Here is a 21,599-nt window from a genome sequence, read left to right as displayed (position 1 = left end):
CTTCAGGTGTGCATGAAGCCTCCCATGGCACTATCTCATTTTGATTACTATTGGGTGAGAGATTAATGTTGGCCAAGCATTTTTTTGCTCCTTTTTACATGGTGTTATGGGATCACTAGAACAGGTGCGATAATTCATACATTTAGGAAGCACAATATCTGCAGATGGAAGGGCCAACAAAGAAATAAGAACAAGGATTGCAATGGGAATGAATGTATTTAGCAAGATGAGACAGTTACTCACCTGAAAGCTGAATAAAAAACTCAAGCGACTTGTAAAGAGCTTGACTTGGATTGTTGTTTTGTATGGATGTGAGACTTGGACCTTACAGAAGGCAAATACCAACTTGCTCAATAGCTTTGAAGTGTGGGTTTGGATGAGCATGGGAAGGATTAGCTGGACAGAGAAAAATAACAATGGTGAAACACTGAGAAACGCCGGACTTAAGAATAGGAATAGGATATTTGGCCCTTCGATAAGGTCATAGCTGATCTGGTTGTGGCCTCAACTCCACTTTCCTGTCTGCCCCCATAACCATTGACTTATTTATCTATCAAGAACCTACCTAACTCAGCCTTGAATAAATTCAATGACTCAGCATCCAATACTTTCTGGGAAGAGAATTCCACAGACCAGTGAGTGATCTTTTGAGAGAAAACAAATTCTCCTCGACTCCATCTTAAATGGGAGTCCTTTTATTTTTAAACAGTGTTCCCTAGTTCTCATCTTCCCCTATAAAGGAAAACATCCTCCCGCACCTACCCTGTCAAGTCCCCTCAGGATCCTCTATGTTGTTTCAATAAGATCACCCCACATTCTCCTAAACTCCAATGGGTATAAGCCCAAACTGTTCAACCATTTTTCATAAGATAAATCCTTCATCCCTGGAATGAGTCATGTGATCCTTTTCGGAACTGCTTCTAATGTAATCGTATCCTTTTTTAAATAAGCAGATCAAAACTGTACACAGTACTCCAGACGTGGTCTTACCAAGGCCCTATATAGCTGCTGTAAAACTTCTCTACTTTTATATTCCATTCCCCTTGTAATAAACACCAACATTCCATTTGCCTTCCCAATCACTTCTCAGAATCACACAATGTTTACAGCACAGAAGGTGGCCATTCATTTTCCCACCTTATCCCTGTAACCTTGCACATTATTTCTTTTCTAATAACAGTCTAGTTCCCCTTTGAGTATCTCAGTTGAACCTGTCTCACCACACTCAGGAAGTGCATTCCAAACCTTAACCACTTGCCGTATGCAAAAGTTTTATTTCATATTGCTTTTGTGTTTTTTGCAAATTACTTTAAATCTGTGCCCTCTTGTTCTTGATCCTTTCATGAGTGGGAACAGCTTCTTCCTATCTGTCCAGACCCATTACAATTTTGAATACCTCTCACTGTTCTCCAAGGAAAACAGTCCTAATCTTTGCACCTGTAAACTAACCTTTTGTGATCCATACACCAGGACATTCAGATCTCTCTGTACCACAGAGTTCAGCGGTCTCTCCATTTAAATAGTATACTGTTTTCCTATTTTTCCTGCCAAAGTGGACGAGTTAACATTTTCTCACATTATTCTTCATCTGTCAAGTTTTTGCCACTCACTTGAGATATCAATATCCCCTTGTCGACTCCTTACTTCCTCTTATCGACCTACCTCCCCACCTATCTTGGTGTCATTGGCAAATTTAGCTTTCAGACATTTGGTCTCTTCATCCAAGTCATTGATACGAATTTTAAATTGTTCAGAGCCCAGCACTGATCTCTGCCACCCCAATAGCTTGCCAATGCAAAAATAACCCATTTATTTCTACTCTCTGTTTCCTGTCAGCTAAGCACTGCTTTATCCGTGTTCTCCCCCCCCCCCCCCCCCCCCCCATGAGCTCTTATTTTGTGTAGTAATCTTTGATGGTGGTATCTTATCAAATGCCTTTTGGAAATCCAAGAGGAGAGTGAACAAACAAAGAAATTCACTGAACATAATTAGGAAAAGGCAGAGACTGGACATGGCACATCTTAAGAGACATTATAGAGGGACATTCTCAAGGAAAAAGAGGAAGAGAATATTAATGCTGAACACTTTGGAAGTTGGGAAATGAAAAGACTGACACAGGACACAGATTTGAAGAATCTTGGGTCACTATCTGTGTGGAGTCTGCACTTTCTCCCTGTGTCTTCGTGGGTTTCCCCTGGATGCTCCGGTTTCCCCTCATAGTCCGAAAGATGTGCTGGTTAGGTGCATTGGCTATGTAAAATTCTTCCTCAGTGCACCCAAACGGGCACCGGAGTGTAGCGGTGAGGGGATTTTCACGGTAACTCCATTGCAGTGTTAATGTAAGCCTATTTGTGACACTAATCAATAAACTGGGGAGGTGACAGTCTAGTGGAATTATCACCAGACTATTAATCCAGATACTCAGTTAACGTTCTGGGAACCCGGGTTTGAATCTCACCACGGCAGATGATGGAATTTGAATTCAATAAAAGATATCTGGAATTAAGAATCTACTGATGACCATGAAACCATTGTCGATTACCAAAAAAACCCATCTGGTTCACTAATGTCCTTGAGGGAAAGCAATCTGCCAAGCTTACTTGGTCTGGCCTACATGTAACTCCAGGGCCACAGCAACATGGTTGACTCTCAACTGCCCTCGGGCAACTACGAATGGGCAATAAATGCTGGCCAGCCAGCAATGGCCATGTCCCATGATTTTTTTAAAAATGAGCAAAGTAACCAATCTGGCACAGATGATGATGATGATGTGATCTGTTACAAGCATGGGAGAGGATAGAGACATGGGCTTAACATCTCATCTGAAAAACAGCATGTCAGACAATGCCACACTCCCTTAGCACCACATTGGAATATCAGCTTAAGTGTCTGGATTGAGGGCTTGGACCAACAACCTTTTACGTGAAGATTTTTAAAAATGTGTTCATGCAATGCGGGCATCACTGGCCTGTCCAGCATTTATTGCCCATTCCTGAGGACAGTTGAGAGTCAACCACATTGCTGTGGATCTGGAATCACATGTAGGCCAGACAAGGTAAAGACGGCAGATTTCCTTCCCTAAAGGACATTAATTAGGATGCTATTATTGAGCTAAAACTGACACATCAGCATTGCAAGGAGACAAAAGTAAATCTTAATTTGAATTTATTTGATAAAATATTCATAATACATGTCCTTAATACGGGGAATAAATTGTTTTTTTTGATAACGTCACTCTTTAGCAGTAAATAAACCGGGAATCCTCAGAAACGAGGCAACCGGAAGGCCGCAGCTCCACCGGAAATGCAGCGGAACTACAACCCCCGTCATGCAGCGCGTGTACACGTAAACAACTTCCGGCCTAACAAAAAAATAAACTTTCTTTTATCTTTTTGACAAAAAGATTAGTGTCGGCACTTTTCAAAATGATCCATTCCACTTTTCGGGCATTATTTGTGGAAAAATGTACGTTTTCCTGGACACGCAGTCGATGGATCCGGAAGAAGTAGCGGCGCGGCGGTGAGGACTTCCTTTGGGCCGGGCAGCCGCTGAAGGTAGGGGTAATGGAGACTGAGGGGGGCGAGTGAGAATCCAACTGTAATCTCCCATTTAAACAGCCATCCGCTCAATATTCCCCAAGAACATTAATCAGAATCGCGTCGATGTTATTGTGGTGGATGCTGTTCACCGAAATATCCTGATGTAGGGAAGTTTAAATACATTTCCATTGGGGGTCCCGTTCCAAATAACATGGAGCCTTCGAGTGTGTGGCGACTCTGCAACTAGTGGATGGATAATGACGAAAAATTACTGATGGTTTTAGTTTCTCCCTTCCTGTTTTTTTAGTACTTTATTTAGTTGCACAGAATGGGCAACGGCAACGGGAAAGATAAATTAAATTCGGGCGTCGCTTTATATTATAGAAAGCTGGAAAGGGAATTAATGCTGCTCACCTTGTTGCTCTTTTTATCTTGGAACCAAATTTATTTCACATGTAATTTTACATCTACTCGACCACCCTTCGGCCTTGCCAAGTGGGCCTTGCCTAGTGGGCAGCATGGTGGCACAGTGGTTAGCACTGCTGTTGCACAGTGCCAGGTCTTCAATTCTGGTCTTGGGTGACTGTGTGGAGTTTGCACGTTCTCTCCGTGTCTGTGGGGGTTTCGTCCCGATGCTCTGGTTTCCTCCCACAGACCAAAGATGTGCGGCTGTTAGGTTGATTAGCCAGGCTAAATTGCCCCTTAGTGTTGGGGAAATACGTGGGCTTCATTTTTAAATGGAAGCAAAATATTGACATTCTAGAGTTTTGAATTCTAACCGGTTGTTAAATTCCTTTTTGAATTTTTTTTGCGTTAACAGTAGTACACAATGGGTCGTGTAATCAGAGGCCAGAGGAAAGGTGCCGGCTCTGTCTTCAAAGCCCATGTGAAACACAGGAAAGGGCCTGCAAAGTTGAGAGCTGTGGACTTTGCTGAACGTCATGGTTATATCAAGGGTATTGTCAAGGCAAGTTTTTTTTTTAGAAGGAATACTGATTCTTGAATTTTTGTGAGATAATCTTTTTATCTATAGAATTGAGTGTTTAAGGATAAAGCAATAAACACTTCTCTAAAATCAAATGAACTGCTTAAATGGATCAATTCATGGCAAGAGTTAATTACAAGGTGAAGAGATTCCTGGTTTGTTTTGCAGGATATAATTCATGACCCTGGTCGTGGTGCTCCTTTAGCAAAGGTGGTGTTCCGTGATCCTTACAGGTTCAAAAGAAGGACTGAGTTGTTCATTGCAGCAGAGGGTATCCACACTGGTCAGTTTATCTATTGTGGCAAGAAGGGTAAGTTGACAGAAATTATTTAATTGTCCTTTTTAATTTAAAGTGATTTCTACTCAAAGTTTAGTCAATTTATTTGGTAAATAGCTAAGTGGTACAAACCAGGAAGATTCTCTGTTAATCCTGGTCTATATTTAGCTCGTTGCCAGAAAAAGTAAATATCAAAATAAATTTATAGAAGACTCGAGCTTTAAGCTTTGACATTTATAAAATGCATATGGGTGTGGGGGGCAGCATGGATCAGTTTTTGAAGCATGATAGTTGTGATATTTCGGTGTGGGATGTGGGAGTTCCTGGAGACAACTTGCCTCCCGGAAGTCCATATCTGTGCCAGATGTGTGGAACTGCAACTCCTGAAGGATCGTGTAAGGGAGCTGGAGCTGAGGCTCGATGAACTCAGTTTAGTTAGGGAAAATGAGAGATTAATAGATAAAAGTTATAGTCAGGTAGTGACACCAGGGTCTCGGAAGGAAGACACGTGGGTCACAGTTAGGAGGGGTAATAGTCAGAAGGGTGATGTGCCAGAAAGTACCCCAGTGGCAGTCTCCCATAAAAGAAAGGGATGGGCAACAGATGGGAGAAGGGAAGAGAGTGAGCAGTCTGTGGAGGGATCCCCTGTGGTTGTCCCCCTCCAAAATAGGTATATTGTTTTGGATTCTGTGGGGGGGGATGACCCTCCAGGGGTAAGCCACGAGGACCAGATCGCCTCCACGGAGACAGGCTCAGGGGTCCGGAAGGGAAAGAAGGGGTTTAGGAGAGCGATAGTTGTGGGGGACGCAATGGTTAGAGGCACGGACAGGTGGTTCTGTGGGAGTGAACGAGAATCCAGGATGGTAGTCTGCCTCCCTGGTGCCGGGGTACTGGATGTCTCCGAGAGGGTAGGAAGCATATTTAAAAACGAAGGTAGTCAAACGGATGTGATTATACACATTGGTGAAAATGATGTAGGTAGGAAGAGCAGGGGGGTCATACGAGAGAAATTCAGGGAGTTGGGTGCTAGGCTAAAAAGTAAAGCCTCCAGGGTAGCAATCTCTGGACTGCTCCCGGTGTCTAGTGCAAGTGAGGCTCGGAACAGGGAGATTCTACAGTTGAACGCGTGGCTAAAGGACTGGTGCAAGAGGGAGGGTTTTTAATTCATAGATAACTGGGAAATCTTCAAGTCAGGATGGCAACTGTACAGAAAGGATGGGTTACACCTTAACTGGAAGGGAGCAAATATCCTGGCTGGGAGTTTTGCTAGAGTGTTTCGGCAGGATTTAAACTGGTGTGGCAGGGGGTGGGGAACAAAACAGTAGGTCAGTAAATACTGAGGCTGGGGTTGAGCTGGGGTGATGTGGAGATGCCGGCGTTGGACTGGGGTAAACACAGTAAGAAGTTTAACAACACCAGGTTAAAGTCCAACAGGTTTATTTGGTAGCAAAAGCCACACAAGCTTTCGAGGCTCTAAGCCTCTTCAGGTGAGTGGGAATTCTGTTCACAAACAGAACTTATAAAGACACAGACTCAATTTACATGAATAATGGTTGGAATGCGAATACTTACAACTAATCCAGTCTTTAAGAAACAAAACAATGGGAGTGGAGAGAGCATCAAGACAGGCTAAAAAGATGTGTATTGTCTCCAGACAAGACAGCCAGTGAAACTCTGCAGGTCCACGCAACTGTGGGAGTTACAAATAGTGTGACATAAACCCAATATCCCGGTTGAGGCCGTCCTTGTGTGTGCGGAACTTGGCTATCAGTTTCTGCTCAGCGACTCTGCGCTGTCGTGTGTCGCGAAGGCCGCCTTGGAGAACGCTTACCCGAATATCAGAGGCCGAATGCCCGTGACCGCTGAAGTGCTCCCCAACAGGAAGAGAACAGTCTTGCCTGGTGATTGTCGAGCGGTGTTCATTCATCCGTTGTCGCAGCGTCTGCATAGTTTCCCCAATGTACCATGCCTCGGGACATCCTTTCTTGCAGCGTATCAGGTAGACAACGTTGGCCGAGTTGCAAGAGTATGTACCGTGTACCTGGTGGATGGTGTTCTCACGTGAGATGATGGCATCTGTGTCGATGATCCGGCACGTCTTGCAGAGGTTGCTGTGGCAGGGTTGTGTGGTGGCGTGGTCACTGTTCTCCTGAAGGCTGGGTAGTTTGCTGCGGACAATGGTCTGTTTGAGGTTGTGCGGTTGTTTGAAGGCAAGAAGTGGGGGTGTGGGGATGGCCTTGGCGAGATGTTCGTCTTCATCAATGACATGTTGAAGGCTCCGGAGGAGATGCCGTAGCTTCTCCGCTCCGGGGAAGTACTGGACAACGAAGGGTACTCTGTCCACTGTGTCCCGTGTTTGTCTTCTGAGGAGGTCCTTAATGGAGATGCGCGTGTCCAAGAATGCAACCGATTCCGGAGAGTAGTCTATGATGAGCCTGATGGTGGGATGGAACTTGTTGATGTCATCATAGAGTTGTTTCAGTGATTGTTCACCATTAAGGACGGTCACCTCAGCACCTCACTGTACCGCAAGCCCACGGATAACCTCACGATGCTCCACTTCTCCAGCTTCCACCCTAAACACGTTAAAGAAGCCATCCCCTACGGACAAGCCCTCCGAATACACAGGATCTGCTCGGATGAGGAGGATCGCAACAGACACCTCCAGACGCTGAAAGATGCCCTCATAAGAACAGGATATGGCGCTAGACTCATTGATCAACAGTTCCAACGCGCCACAGCGAAAAACCGCACCGACCTCCTCAGAAGACAAACACGGGACACAGTGGACAGAGTACCCTTCGTTGTCCAGTACTTCCCCGGAGCGGAGAAGCTACGGCATCTCCTCCGGAGCCTTCAACATGTCATTGATGAAGACGAACATCTCGCCAAGGCCATCCCCACACCCCCACTTCTTGCCTTCAAACAACCGCACAACCTCAAACAGACCATTGTCCGCAGCAAACTACCCAGCCTTCAGGAGAACAGTGACCACGCCACCACACAACCCTGCCACAGCAACCTCTGCAAGACGTGCCGGATCATCGACACAGATGCCATCATCTCACGTGAGAACACCATCCACCAGGTACACGGTACATACTCTTGCAACTCGGCCAACGTTGTCTACCTGATACGCTGCAAGAAAGGATGTCCCGAGGCATGGTACATTGGGGAAACTATGCAGACGCTGCGACAACGGATGAATGAACACCGCTCGACAATCACCAGGCAAGACTGTTCTCTTCCTGTTGGGGAGCACTTCAGCGGTCACGGGCATTCGGCCTCTGATATTCGGGTAAGCGTTCTCCAAGGCGGCCTTCGCGACACACGACAGCGCAGAGTCGCTGAGCAGAAACTGATAGCCAAGTTCCGCACACACAAGGACGGCCTCAACCGGGATATTGGGTTTATGTCACACTATTTGTAACTCCCACAGTTGCGTGGACCTGCAGAGTTTCACTGGCTGTCTTGTCTGGAGACAATACACATCTTTTTAGCCTGTCTTGATGCTCTCTCCACTCCCATTGTTTTGTTTCTTAAAGACTGGATTAGTTGTAAGTATTCGCATTCCAACCATTATTCATGTAAATTGAGTCTGTGTCTTTATAAGTTCTGTTTGTGAACAGAATTCCCACTCACCTGAAGAAGGGGCTTAGAGCCTCGAAAGTTTGTGTGGCTTTTGCTACCAAATAAACCTGTTGGACTTTAACCTGGTGTTGTTAAACTTCTTGTTGAGCTGGGGGCCAGGGCAAGGCTAGCTAAGAAGAGGAGCACTCTGGAGGAGGATGACCTGAGTGGGCCTGGAGGTCTGGAGTGCATCTGCTTTAATGTGAGGAGCGTAACGGGTAAAACAGACGAACTTAGGGCCTTAATGCTTATGCGGAATTTGGATGTGGTTGCGGTGACGGAAACTTGGTTAAAAGAAGGACAGGACTGGCAGCTGAATATTCCGGGGTATAAGTGTTTTAGGCGAGACAGAGGAGGGGCTAAAAAAGGTGGGGGAGTGGCGATATTAGTTAAGGAGCATATTACCGCAGTGCAGAGGGTAGACAACTTAGAGGGGTCATGTACTGAGTCGCTGTGGGTGGAACTCAGAAACAGGAAGGGTGCAGTCACTATGCTGGGGGTGTACTACAGACCACCCAACAGCCCACGGGAAGTGGAGGAAAGGATATGTCAGGAGATTCTGGATAGGTGCAGAAAAAATAGGGTTGTTGTAGTGGGGGACTTTAATTTCCCTGGCACAGACTGGAAAGTGCTTAGAGCTGGGGGTCCGGACGGGGAGGAATTTGTAAAATGCGTACTGGAAGGTTCTTTGGAACAGTATGTAGATAGCCCGACTAGAGAGGGGGCTATACTGGACCTAGTTCTGGGAAATGAGCCCGGTCAGGTCGTCAAAGTTTCGGTAGTGGAACATGTGGCAAATAGTGACCACAACTCTGTTAACTTTAGGATAGTAATGGACAAGGATGAGTGCTGTCCTACGGGCAGGGTGCTAAATTGGGGGAAGGCTAACTATAGCCGGATTAGGCAGGAATTGGTGGATGTTGATTGGGAGAGGATGTTCGAGGGTAAGTCCGCGTCTGGCATGTGGGAGTCTTTTAAGGAACTATTGATAAGGCTGCAGGATAGGCATGTGCCTGTAAAAAGGAAAGATAGGAAAGGTAGGATTCGAGAGCCGTGGATAACCAGGGAAATTGAGGATCTGATTAAAATGAAAAGGGAGGCGTACGTTAAGTCCAGGCAACTGAAAACAGATGGAGCTCTGGAGGAATACAGAGAGAGTAGGAAAGAACTCAAACGGGGAGTTAGAAGGGCAAAAAGGGGTCACAAAATGTTCTTGGCAGGCAGGATTAAGGAGAATCCTAAGGCATTCTATTCATACCTTAGGAACAAAAGAGTTGTCAGGGAGAAAATTGGACCTCTCAGGGACAAAGGAGGGGAATTATGCTTAGAACCCAAGGGAATAGGGGAGATCCTAAATGAATACTTTGCATCGGTATTCACGAAGGAGAGGGGCGTGTTAACCGGGAGTGTCTCGGAGGGAGGTGTTGACCCGTTAGAGAAAATCTCCATTACAAGAGAGGAAGTGTTAGGTTTTTTAGGGAACATTAAAACTGACAAAGCCCCAGGGCCTGATGGCATCTATCCTCGACTGCTCAGGGAGACGAGAGATGAAATTGCTGGGCCTCTGACGGAAATCTTTGTCGCTTCTTTGGACACGGGTGAGGTCCCTGAGGATTGGAGGATAGCGAATGTGGTCCCGTTGTTTAAGAAGGGTAGCAGGGATAACCCAGGAAATTATAGGCCGGTGAGCTTGACGTCCGTGGTAGGGAAGTTGTTGGAGAGGATTCTTAGAGACAGGATGTATGTGCATTTAGAACAGAACAATCTCATTAGTGACAGACAGCATGGTTTTGTAAGAGGGAGGTCGTGCCTTACAAATTTGGTGGAGTTTTTTGAGGAAGTGACAAAAACGGTTGATGAAGGAAGGGCCGTGGATGTCGTCTATATGGATTTCAGTAAGGCATTTGACAAAGTCCCACATGGCAGGTTGGTTAAGAAGGTTAAGGCTCATGGGATACAAGGAGAAGTGGCTAGATGGGTGGAGAACTGGCTTGGCCATAGGAGACAGAGGGTAGTGGTCGACGGGTCTTTTTCCGGCTGGAGGTCTGTGACCAGTGGTGTTCCGCAGGGCTCTGTACTGGGGCCTCTGCTATTTGTGATATATATAAATGATTTGGAAGAAGGTGTAACTGGTGTAATCAGCAAGTTTGCGGATGACACGAAGATGGCTGGACTTGCGGATAGCGAAGAGCATTGTCGGGCAATACAGCAGGATATAGATAGGCTGGAAAATTGGGCGGAGAGGTGGCAGATGGAGTTTAATCCGGATAAATGCGAAGTGATGCATTTTGGAAGAAATAATGTAGGGAGGAGTTATACAATAAATGGCAGAGTCATCAGGAGTATAGAAACACAGAGGGACCTAGGTGTGCAAGTCCACAAATCCTTGAAGGTGGCAACACAGGTGGAGAAGGTGGTGAAGAAGGCATATGGTATGCTTGCCTTTATAGGACGGGGTATAGAGTATAAAAGCTGGAGTCTGATGATGCAGCTGTATAGAACGCTGGTTAGGCCACATTTGGAGTACTGCGTCCAGTTCTGGTCGCCACACTACCAGAAGGACGTGGAGGCGTTAGAGAGAGTGCAGAGAAGGTTTCCCAGGATGTTGCCTGGTATGGAGGGTCTTATCTATGAGGAGAGATTGGGTAAACTGGGCTTGTTCTCCCTGGAAAGACGGAGAATGAGGGGAGATCTAATAGAGGTGTACAAGATTATGAAGGGGATAGATAGGGTGAACAGTGGGAAGCTTTTTCCCAGGTCGGAGGTGACGATCACGAGGGGTCACGGGCTCAAGGTGAGAGGGGCGAAGTACAACTCAGATATCAGAGGGATGTTTTTTACACAGAGGGTGGTGGGGGCCTGGAATGCGCTGCCAAGTAGGGTGGTGGAGGCAGGCACGCTGACATCATTTAAGACTTAGCTGGATAGTCACATGAGCAGCCTGGGAATGGAGGGATACAAACGATTGGTCTAGTTGGACCAAGGAGCGGCACAGGCTTGGAGGGCCGAAGGGCCTGTTTCCTGTGCTGTACTGTTCTTTGTTCCTGTCATTACCACTCATTTGTCATGTTACTTAAATTCTTTAAGATTTGACTCTGAGATGATGCTATGCTCCACTTGAGTTTGCAAGATCTAAGTGCCATCTTGACTGCCTAAGGAACTATTCTTGCTGTTAATAACTGATTTGAAATTCTTCAAATTGTGTCCTTAAATTTTTCCTTGTAGTTTTGAAGGAACTTTTGTTTTTTCAGATAGACAGAATATATACAGTGCAGAAGGCCATTCAGTTCAAGTTTGCGCTGGCTGCTTCCTTTATCAATGCTTACACAGCCTTTATGACTTCTTTGTTGTCATACCTGAAATGCCTCTTCGTTTCTCACATCAAATGCGTTCCTGGTTCACAATGATTCTCGCACCCTTTCCTCTCTCCCTACGTTTGTTTGTCTCTCTCTCTCTCTTCTCCTCCCCCCTCCCTCCCAGACCACTTTACCAACATTACCAAGTTGCATTAAGCACTGCAAAAATTCACAATGTATTCCAAAAAACCCAGGCACAGCTTTTAAAAAAAATGTTTCTTCTCAGTACAAGAGCTAAATGCCCATTAAGTATATATTTCTTCCATGGGGTGGCATGCTGGCACAGTGGTTGGCATTGCTGCCTCACAGCGCCAGGGACTTGGGTTCGATTCCCAGCTTGGGTCCCTGTCTGTGTGGAGCTTGCATGTTCTCCCCGTGTCTGCGTGGGTTTCATCCAGGTGCTCTGGTTTCTTCCCACAGTCCAAAGATGTGCGGGTTAGGTGGATTGGCCATGCTAAATTGATCCTTTGTGTCAGGGGGACTAGCTAGGGTAAATACATGGGGTTAGGGCCTAGGTGAGATTGTGGTTGGTGCAGACCCAATGGGCTCAATGGCTTCCTTCTGCACTGTAGGGATCCTCAGTCCTGCTATACATTTTGTTTGCATTGTACCTGAAACATGTATACTTTACCATAGCATGGATCATGGATCTTTTTAATAAGTAGACTTCCTATTTGATCTGGCAGGGTGGTATGGGACATTGCTGCATGGAAAAACAATGTTCAAAACAGGATGGTCAATTTTTGCTGTTATTTCTGTACTTGTCCCTGGCATGGTCACACAAGTATATGAGTTTTGTAATTGTAAGCAGTGTGTGGAAAGTATTTATTTGTCATCATAATTGTTCCAAAACTGTAGATGCAGACTTAGAAGATCTTTTCTTTCTTGCAGCTCAGTTGAACATTGGAAATGTCCTCCCTGTGGGTACTATGCCAGAAGGTACCATTGTGTGTTGCCTGGAGGAGAAGCCAGGTGACCGTGGTAAACTTGCACGTGCCTCTGGAAATTATGCCACAGTCATCTCCCACAATCCTGAGACCAAGAAAAGTCGTGTCAAGTTACCATCCGGTTCTAAGAAAGTTGTTTCCTCGGCCAACAGAGCTATTGTTGGTAAGATTTCATTTACTTTTTAAATTTTTAAAAAGTTAGTCTTTATAAAACTTCAATTGTTTTCTTACTCTAATTATTTATTGAGCATTCTCAATTTTAGCATGTCATTGAACTACATCAAAACTAGGAAGAGAGAACCCTGGCTTATTATAACCTGCAAGTTTAAAATAGCATTTCAACCAGAAATTGGTGGGATCTAACTCCATGTTGGCATCTACTTTAATAACTTGCCTGCATATTTTGTCCATGACAAAATATCTGGAAGTTTGATTGAGGTGAACTGCAAATACATAGTACGTAAAATACATGTCTGTAGGTATGCAAAAATGAAAACTAGTTTAAAATTAATTGTATTTTGTTTCTGGTTTAATCAGCGGTATGTGTAAAGATTTTATGTTAAAGTATCTTAGATATCTAGTTTAACAATTGCTACAATAAGAGTAAATGACAAATTGTTGTTTGGTGCAGTGTATTGCTGAAAGAAACCTGCCTTTTTTTCAGCAGTAGGCAAGTTATTTCAAGTCTTGTGGCCTTTTATTGAAGTGATTGGGCTGGTAACGTTAGAATAATGGGTTACTTAAGCTACTTACCGTTTAAATAGCTGGGGTGGCACAGTGGTTAGCACTGCTGCCTCACCGCGCCAGGGACCTGGGTCGATTCCCGGCTTGGGTCACTGTCTGTGTGGAGAGTGCATGTTCTTCCTGTGTTTGCATGGGTTTCTTTCGGTTGCTTCGGTTTCCTCCCACAGGCCAAAGATGTGCGGGTTAGGTAGATTGGCCATCCTAAATTGCCCCTTAGTGTCAAGGGGACTAGCTATGGTAAATGCATGGGATTGTGGGGGTGGGGCCGAGGTGGGATTGTGGTCGGTGCGGACTCGATGGGCCGAATGGCCTCCTGCACTGTAGGATTGTATGGTTCTATGAAATCTCTTTGTATATTACCAGTCAAATGTTTACTTTGAATGCAGGTGTGGTTGCTGGTGGTGGTCGAATTGACAAACCCATACTGAAGGCAGGTCGGGCTTATCACAAATACAAGGCCAAGAGAAACTGCTGGCCACGTGTCCGTGGTGTGGCTATGAATGTAAGTAAACAATTATTAAATGTTTCCACCAATAATACTTCCTGCTATCTTGGCCTCATCTTGTTAAACCGTTGACCACCGATCTTCTTATCTTAGCCCCCATGCTAACTGAAATTTCAAACAATTCTTTTTCCCTTCTAATGCCACTGTCATTGCCGCTCCAAAAACAACCCTCAACCACTTTGCCCTTGCAAATCCCATCTCCAACCTCCCTTTCTCTCCCCAAGTCTGTGAGTGTCTTGTTGCCTCAAAAATGCATGTCCATTTTTCCTACAGCTCCATATTTGAACTCTCTATTAGGTTGCTACATTGTCAAATGTAGCTCCAATCACATTCTCTAATTAGAGTGCATTATTCTACCTTGTCAATTTTGATTTCTCTATAGTCCAACATGGTTAACCACATCAGCTTTGTGTGACAGCTCCTCCTTGATTGGTCAAAGTTGGAATTTCAGACATTGTTTTATCAAGTCAGTGAGAGAATCTTTCAAAACGGTGGTTCTCTCCCCACATTGTTGATTCTGGAGTCTACCAACAATCTATCCATGGATCCTTCTACTCATTTTAAGTGCTGTTCCTTGTAACATCATCCGTGGACATGTTGGGTTCCACATGTATGTCCTCTCTCCTGCACCAGTCTCATGTTAAAACTGACTCTTTGCAACTTTGTCTCCAGGAACTCTGTCATCTTCCAACTTTGGCCTCCTGTAGCTCCAGACCCTTTGCTCCAGCTATGGCAGCTGTGACTTCTGAGGGAGCTTTGCAGTTCCCTCTCTATCCTTCACATTTAAGATTATCTTTAGAAAGTTATCTCTTTGACCAAGCTTTAGTCACTCCTGTTATCTCCTTTTTTGAATTGGCATCAAATTTTGTTTGGTCACACTGTTTTGAAGTGCCTTGGAACTTTACTACGTTGACAGTGCTATATAGATGCAAATTGTTCATAATATTCTGATCTAAACCACAGGATTATAATTTCTGCTTAGAATTTTCCCTGCTTCCATTGTCATTCTGGCTGCTGCTCCAGACTGGAGGTTATCACTTATCTGCTCTTTTTTTTAACTTTCTCCCTTTGTTCTTTTCCCTGATACAATCCTCATCTTAACTTCCTTAAGTCCAGGCTTAAACTTGTTTTGCCATTCATTTCCAGATCTGACTGGACCACAAAGTACAGTTTGATTTCACTCGTCATCAGCCAAAGTTGCTCACTATTCCGGGATCATCCTGAAATACAAGGATAATTCCTATCTTTTCTTTGCTTCAAACTGTCATCCTAAATCCCACTCCCCTTCCAGCCTTTGACTAAAGTGCAAAGATCTCATGAACAACTTTGTTACTAAGATTGGGACTATTAGTTCTGCTGCCTCCCTCCCTTCCCCTAGCTTGCCAGGCTTAACTTCCTCTTAAGCTTCCCCCTTTGCTGAGGACCAGAAAGGTTTTAAAATAAATAGGTGAGAATATTGCAGATGCACTAACTAATTTCCCAGCTTCTCCAGGAATCATCCTTTCAGTTAAAAACAATAATGCATCTCACTGCTATTTAACAAAAGTGAGAATGGGAAACCAGGGATACAAATCAATTAGCCTAACATCTGTTGTCAGGAATTTGCTAATGTCTGTAACTGAGCCTTAGGTGACCGAGCATCTTGAGAATTTCGAAGTGATCAGGAAGAGCCAGTGGGGACTTGTCAAAACATAAGCCACATTTGATGAACCTGAAAGAGATGCCTAAAGTGCATATAAAAATGTTATTTATATCGATTTCCAGAAGGTATTTGGTAACATCCCTGATGTGAGGCTATTAGCTGAAGCTTAAGTTCATTGATTGCAGACAGATTATAGATCTGGATAAGAAATTGGCTGAGTGGGAGAAGATAGAGTAGGGACAACAGACAAAGTATTCTTTCTAATTGGCTCAACTAACTCGTGGTGTCCCGCAAGGGTCTGTGTTGGGCCATCAGCCATTCATTGTGTTTATTAATGACAAAGATGCTGGGATAGAAAGCTGCATCTCCTGTTTTGTTGTTGATACAAAGATGAGTGGCATTGTGAGCAATGGAACAATACAATTAAGTGATATTTTTAGATTACGTGAATCTGCAAAACTGGCAAATCAATTTCAATGTAGCCAAATGTGAGGTCATCCACTTTGGACTGAAAATGATAGCACCTTCTAAATGGTGAAAAACTACAAACCGTGAAGGTCCAAAGAGAGTTGGGGGTTCAAATACATCAAGTACATAGAACCGTTACTATATCATGAACAGGCGCAGAAAATAATCAAAAAGATTAAAATGCTGACGTTTATATCCAGGGGACTGAAATACAAGGAATTGAAAGTAGCAACAGCTATACCAAGTCCTGGTTAGACCACATGTGGAATATTTGTGAGCAGGACTGAATACCGCACCTTAGGAAGAATATATTGGCCTTGGAGGGAGTGCAGCATGGATTTACCAAAATAATGATCTGGACTTCAAGGATTAAATTATGGGGTGTGCTTACACAAACTGGGTTTGCATTCCCTGGAATTTGGACAATTAAATAGTTTTCAAGATAAGGTGGATAGAAATGTTCCACTGGTGAGGGAGTCCAGGGTTACAGAGCATAGTCTTTTTTTTAAAAAGGAGATCTTTCAGGAATGAAATTAGAAAACCGTTCTGCACACAAGGTGGTAGAAATTTAGAATCCTTAAAATGGCAATTTATGCTAGTTCAGTTATTTTAAGTCTTAGATTGATAATACCTTTGGTTAACAAAAGTTCTAAGGGATCTAAGGCAAAGGAGGGGAAAATTCCTTCCTGGTTCCATGTTGGTTGATTTCTCTGCTCCTCTAAATAACGCCACATCATCCCTCATCCACAAAAAAAAAATAACCCCCTGTATAGTTGCAAGTTACTGCCCTATTTCCAACCCACTTTTCCACTCGAGCTCTTAAACCTGATGTCACCTCAAATCTATGTCTATCATTCCTGGAACTTGTGTTTGAATCATTCCAGTCAGGTTTCTGTGCTGCCAAAGCATTGAAACAACTCTAATTAATATCAGAAATGACATGTTACTCCAACAATGTCCTTCTTCAGCAGTCTGCAGCCTTTGAGATGGTTGACCGCACCAATGTCTCTGCCATCTAGCTACAAGGACTGTATTTGATTTATTCTTATCGATCAAGGCTGATTTTTTTTTTAGCCTCAATCACCTGTAGTGGTGTCAATTCCTGCTCGTGCACTCTCGGCTCTGATGTCCCTCAAGGATCTGAGCTTTGCTCACTCTTGTTTCAACATCTACTACACTCATGCAAACATTATTCAAAAATGCATCATCAGTTTCCAAATGTTTACTGATCACACCCAGCTTTACTTCACTATCACCTCCTTTCATCCCTGCACCATCTCCAAATTGTCAGACTGCTTGTCTGACATCCAGTATTAGGTGAACAGAAACCTGTTCCAACTGATTATGGGGAATATTGAAGCATCATCTGGTTCTATTATTTCCACCTCATTAACATTGCCTGACTCTGCCCTTGCCTTTACTCTGCTGTTGAAAATATACACACCGGTTTTCAAATCCTTCCCCATCTTTGTAAACCCCTCCTGGCCTTATGATCATACTCAACAACAAAGAACAAAGAAAATTACAGCACAGGAACAGGCCCTTCGGCCCTCCAAGCCTGCACCGACCATGCTGCCCGACTTAACTAAAACCCCTACACTTCCGGGGACCATATCCCTCTACTTCCATCTCACTCATGTACTTGTCAAGACGCCCCTTAAAAGTCACTACTGTATCCGCTTCCACTACCTCCCCTGGAAACAAGTTCCAGGCACCCACCACTCTGTAAAAAATCTGCCTCGTACATCTGTTTTAAACCTTGCCCCTCGCACCTTAAACCAATGCCCCCTAGTAATTGACTCTTCCACCCTGGGAAAAAGCTTCTGACTATCCACTCTGTCCATGCCTCTCATAATCTTGTAGACTTCCATCAGGTCTCCCCTCATTCCGTCGCTCCAGTGAGAACAAACCAAGTTTCTCCAACCTCTCCTCATAGCTGATGCCCTCCATACCAGGCAACATCCTGGTAAAACTTTTCTGTACCCTCTCCAAAGCCTCCACATCCTTCTGGTAGTGTGGCGACCAGAATTGAACACTATATTCCAAGTGCGGCCTCACTAAGGTTCTATAAAGCTGCAACATGACTTGCCAATTTTTAAACTCAATACCCCGGCCGATGAAGGCAAGCATGCCATATGCCTTCTTGACGACCTTCTCCACCTGCATTGCCACTTTGTGACCTGTGGACCTGTACACCCAGATCCCTTTGCCTATCAATACTCTTAAGGGTTCTGCCATTTACTGTATATTTCCTATCTGTATTAGACCTTCCAAAATGCATTACCTCACATTTGTCCGGATTAAACTCCATTTGCCACCTCTCCGCCCAAGTCTCCAACTGACCTATATCCTACTGTATCCTCTGATGGTCCTCATTGCTGTCTGCAAATCCACCAACCTTTGTGAAATCCGCAAACTTACTAATCAATCCAGTTACATTTTCCTCTATTACAAACAGGAAAGGCCCCAGCACTGATCCCTGAGGAACACCACTTGTCACGGCCCTCCATTCAGAAACGCACTCTTCCACTGCTACCCTCTGTCTTTGACTGAGCCAGTTTTGTATCCACCTTGCCAGCTCACCTCTGATCCCATGCGACTTTACCTTCTGCGCCAGTCTGCCATGAGGGATCTTGTCAAAGACTTTACTGAAGTCCATGTAGACAACATCCACTGCCCTACTCTCATCAATCATCTTCGTCACTTCCTCGAAAAACTCGATCAAGCTCATGAGACACGACCTCCCCTTCACAAAATCATTTTTAATAATTCCACCACTGGCAGGATGCCTTCACCGTCTGAGGCCCTTTTGCTCCTTGCACTTCAGCCTCTCTTTCCTCCTTAAAGCATACCACTTTAATTAAATTTCTATCGCCTTGTGCGGCTTGGTATTGAATCAAGTTTGATGTTGCTACTGTTGGACATTTTACTATGTATTATAGAAATTTATTAGTTTAATACTTGTTCCCCCAAATTAGTTTCAACTACTTTGATCAATTATAATTTATTACAAGTTATCCTTTTACAAAAATATCTTCTGGGATTGAGTGATGGGTGATTCAGGAGATTTCCTAGCTTGCTCTAATAATAATTCTTAGCTGGCAGTCGTTGTTTAGGTTTGTAAACCAATAACAATCAGATTTAGTTGCATGGAAGAGTTAAATTGTCTGACTGAATGAGAAGTTCCAACATCACTTGGTCTTTGTGATCTTAAACATAGAAACAACTGAAGTGAAGGCTTGAGGGACAGTGTGAACACAGGCTGAATTATTTTGTTAGATTAAACTTGATGTGGAAAAGTAGAGGGATTTTGGAATTCAAAACTGCTCCAAGTAGATAAGATCATAAAGTTTAATGTTGTACAGTATTCTACGGCATGAAGTAAATATAAAAACGTGTATTGATAAATTTTAGTCCACAGTTGGAGTAGAAGTTTCTGGGCTTTACCTTTTATACGAACAATGACAAGGAAATAGGGTACAGTATGGATTTCCCACAAATGCTTAATGAGAATAGAGGATTAGTTGTGTGATAGGTTTAAAATAATTATGCAATAGGATAGTTAAAGCATTTTCAATCATGAAGTGACATATTCAAACAACAGCTTTATGATGAATAGGCAGCTGTGAAATGCATTACTGGATTGATTGAAACTGTTTGTGGTTGGGGAAATGGAAAACAGTACATGTTTTGGGTGAGCACCAGGTGTTGGGTAACTTAATTGATGTGATGTCTGTGTAAATGGTGTTGGTGTACACAGAATTGCATTGACGGACAAATTGTATGGAGCAGCATTTGTTAACCCATCATTTTCTTCCACAGCCTGTAGAACATCCTTTCGGTGGTGGTAACCATCAGCACATAGGGAAGCCATCAACCATCAGAAGAGATGCTCCAGCTGGTCGCAAGGTCGGTCTCATTGCTGCTCGTCGTACTGGTAGACTGCGGGGTACTAAGACCGTCCAGGAGAAGGAGAACTAGTTTCTTAATGTATATGCACAAATTTGCCACAATAAAAATGATTTAAAATATGACTTTTGTTACTAGTGTAAGATTGACTGTTGCTGTTTAGTTATTTACAAGAATTTGTCCAGATAATTAAAAACTCCAGCTATGTAGTCTTGTACAGTACGGACTATGGCCCAATTGGTCTTTGCTGGTATTTATGGTCCATATGTCTCCTACTCTGTTTTACCCATCAACATAATTCCTTTCTCCTTCAATCATTTATCTAATATGCACTAAATTATGAAATTAGACTCCAGATTTATTTGTGAAGTTCTGGATTGATGTAGCATCTTGCCACATCAGGAAGCATAGGAACTTCTACAGTCAAATTCAGTGTACAGTAAGATCCCACAGATTTTAAAATCTTGAGTCTTTATTGGGGGAAAATTGGCAACTCAGTAAAACTCTTCTTGCTTTGAAATGTTATCTAAATTTGCAGACTCGTGGGTGTGCCATCAATTTAAGGTGTTAAGATCACAAACAATAAATGGCTGCATAAAATATATTCCCATCTTCAATGGTGAAGAGCCCAGAAGTGCAGAATGAATGAACCATTTTAGCCCCCTGCTGAGGTCTCGCATCACAGAAGGAAACACCAAATGCAGTAAAGGCTATAAGCCTGACATCCCAATTGTACACATACAAATTAGGAACATAAGTAGGCAAATTGGTCCCTTGAATCTGCACTCCAGATCTAGCAGCATTCCGAGCCAAGCTGCTCCACTGCAGCTACAACACAGGCATCTACCCAACAACAGGAACATTCCCCCCCCCCCCCCCATGTATAATCCTGTCCAAAAGAGGGCAGATCCAATTAGGCAAATACAGTCACAAATCTAATCACCCCCATTAAAGTGCTGAAAAATATAACTGACATTCAACAATGCTCACTGATGCATGTGGCGCCACTTCAGAATGTTGGTCCAAATTTGAACAAAAGAGCTGTTTTCCAGAGAGTGACTACTCATGCCATTAAGGCAGCATTTAAAAAATATCATGGGATGAGGGTGTCACTACCAGCATTTAACACCCCTTCCTAATTGCCCTCAAGGTGGTTATTGCCACCTTGAACCACTGGGGTACATATGGGGCAGGTACACCCAGAGTGCTGTTAGGGAGTTTAAGGATTTCAATTTATTGTGCAACAAGGGTGGGCTAATTAACAAGTATAGAAAATGCTGGAGAATCCCAGCAGGTCTGACAGCATCCGTGTAGAGAATAGAGCCAACATTTCATGTGTGGATGACCCTTCGTCAGGCCTGAGATTTTCCAGCATCCACAGTATTTTGCTTTTATTATAAAGGGCTAATTAATCTTGTAATGGAGCCTCTTGGGAAGATTGAGAGAATTTTAGAATTCGGAAAAAGAGCAGATAACTTGCTCCTATACAAAGGAAAGATGTACCATAACTTGGGAACCACAGACTAGTCAGTTTGTCAGTGATAGAAAAGACACAAATGAATATTAAAAGTGATAGATTAACATCTGGAGACAGAAA

General features: G+C 43.7%; 1 protein-coding gene across 2 annotated transcripts; it reads left to right on the top strand.

Annotated features, from left to right (window-relative positions):
• The first annotated feature begins 3,403 nt into the window (after nucleotides 1-3,403).
• rpl8 (ribosomal protein L8) lies at nucleotides 3,404-20,127 on the top strand. Of its 2 annotated transcripts, none has more exons than XM_078232589.1 (6): nucleotides 3,404-3,554; nucleotides 4,360-4,506; nucleotides 4,693-4,834; nucleotides 12,679-12,897; nucleotides 13,865-13,980; nucleotides 19,916-20,127. In XM_078232589.1, exons 2-6 carry the CDS (start codon nucleotides 4,369-4,371, stop codon nucleotides 20,072-20,074), a joined length of 774 nt encoding a protein of 257 aa, XP_078088715.1. In that variant the 5' UTR covers nucleotides 3,404-3,554; nucleotides 4,360-4,368; the 3' UTR covers nucleotides 20,075-20,127. The 2 variants fall into 2 exon arrangements, with proteins under 2 accessions (XP_078088715.1, XP_078088717.1); XM_078232591.1 differs by having other exon boundaries at nucleotides 3,535-3,702.
• The last annotated feature ends 1,472 nt before the right edge of the window (nucleotides 20,128-21,599 follow it).

The sequence above is a fragment of the Mustelus asterias genome, chromosome 17 (assembly GCF_964213995.1).
Source record: "Mustelus asterias chromosome 17, sMusAst1.hap1.1, whole genome shotgun sequence".
NCBI lineage: Eukaryota > Metazoa > Chordata > Chondrichthyes > Carcharhiniformes > Triakidae > Mustelus > Mustelus asterias.
The sequence above is the reverse complement of the archived record's forward strand: the minus strand, read 5'-3'. Positions and strand labels throughout refer to the sequence as shown.

Excerpts from the sequence above, each read along its gene's own strand:
- rpl8 (XM_078232589.1), top strand. The coding sequence starts at position 4,369 with ATGGGTCGTGTAATCAGAGGCCAGAGGAAAGGTGCCGGCTCTGTCTTC. Across the intron at positions 4,507-4,692 it reads ATATCAAGGGTATTGTCAAG|GATATAATTCATGACCCTGG; the intron begins GCAAGTTTTTTT and ends TTTGTTTTGCAG. Across the intron at positions 4,835-12,678 it reads TATCTATTGTGGCAAGAAGG|CTCAGTTGAACATTGGAAAT; the intron begins GTAAGTTGACAG and ends TCTTTCTTGCAG.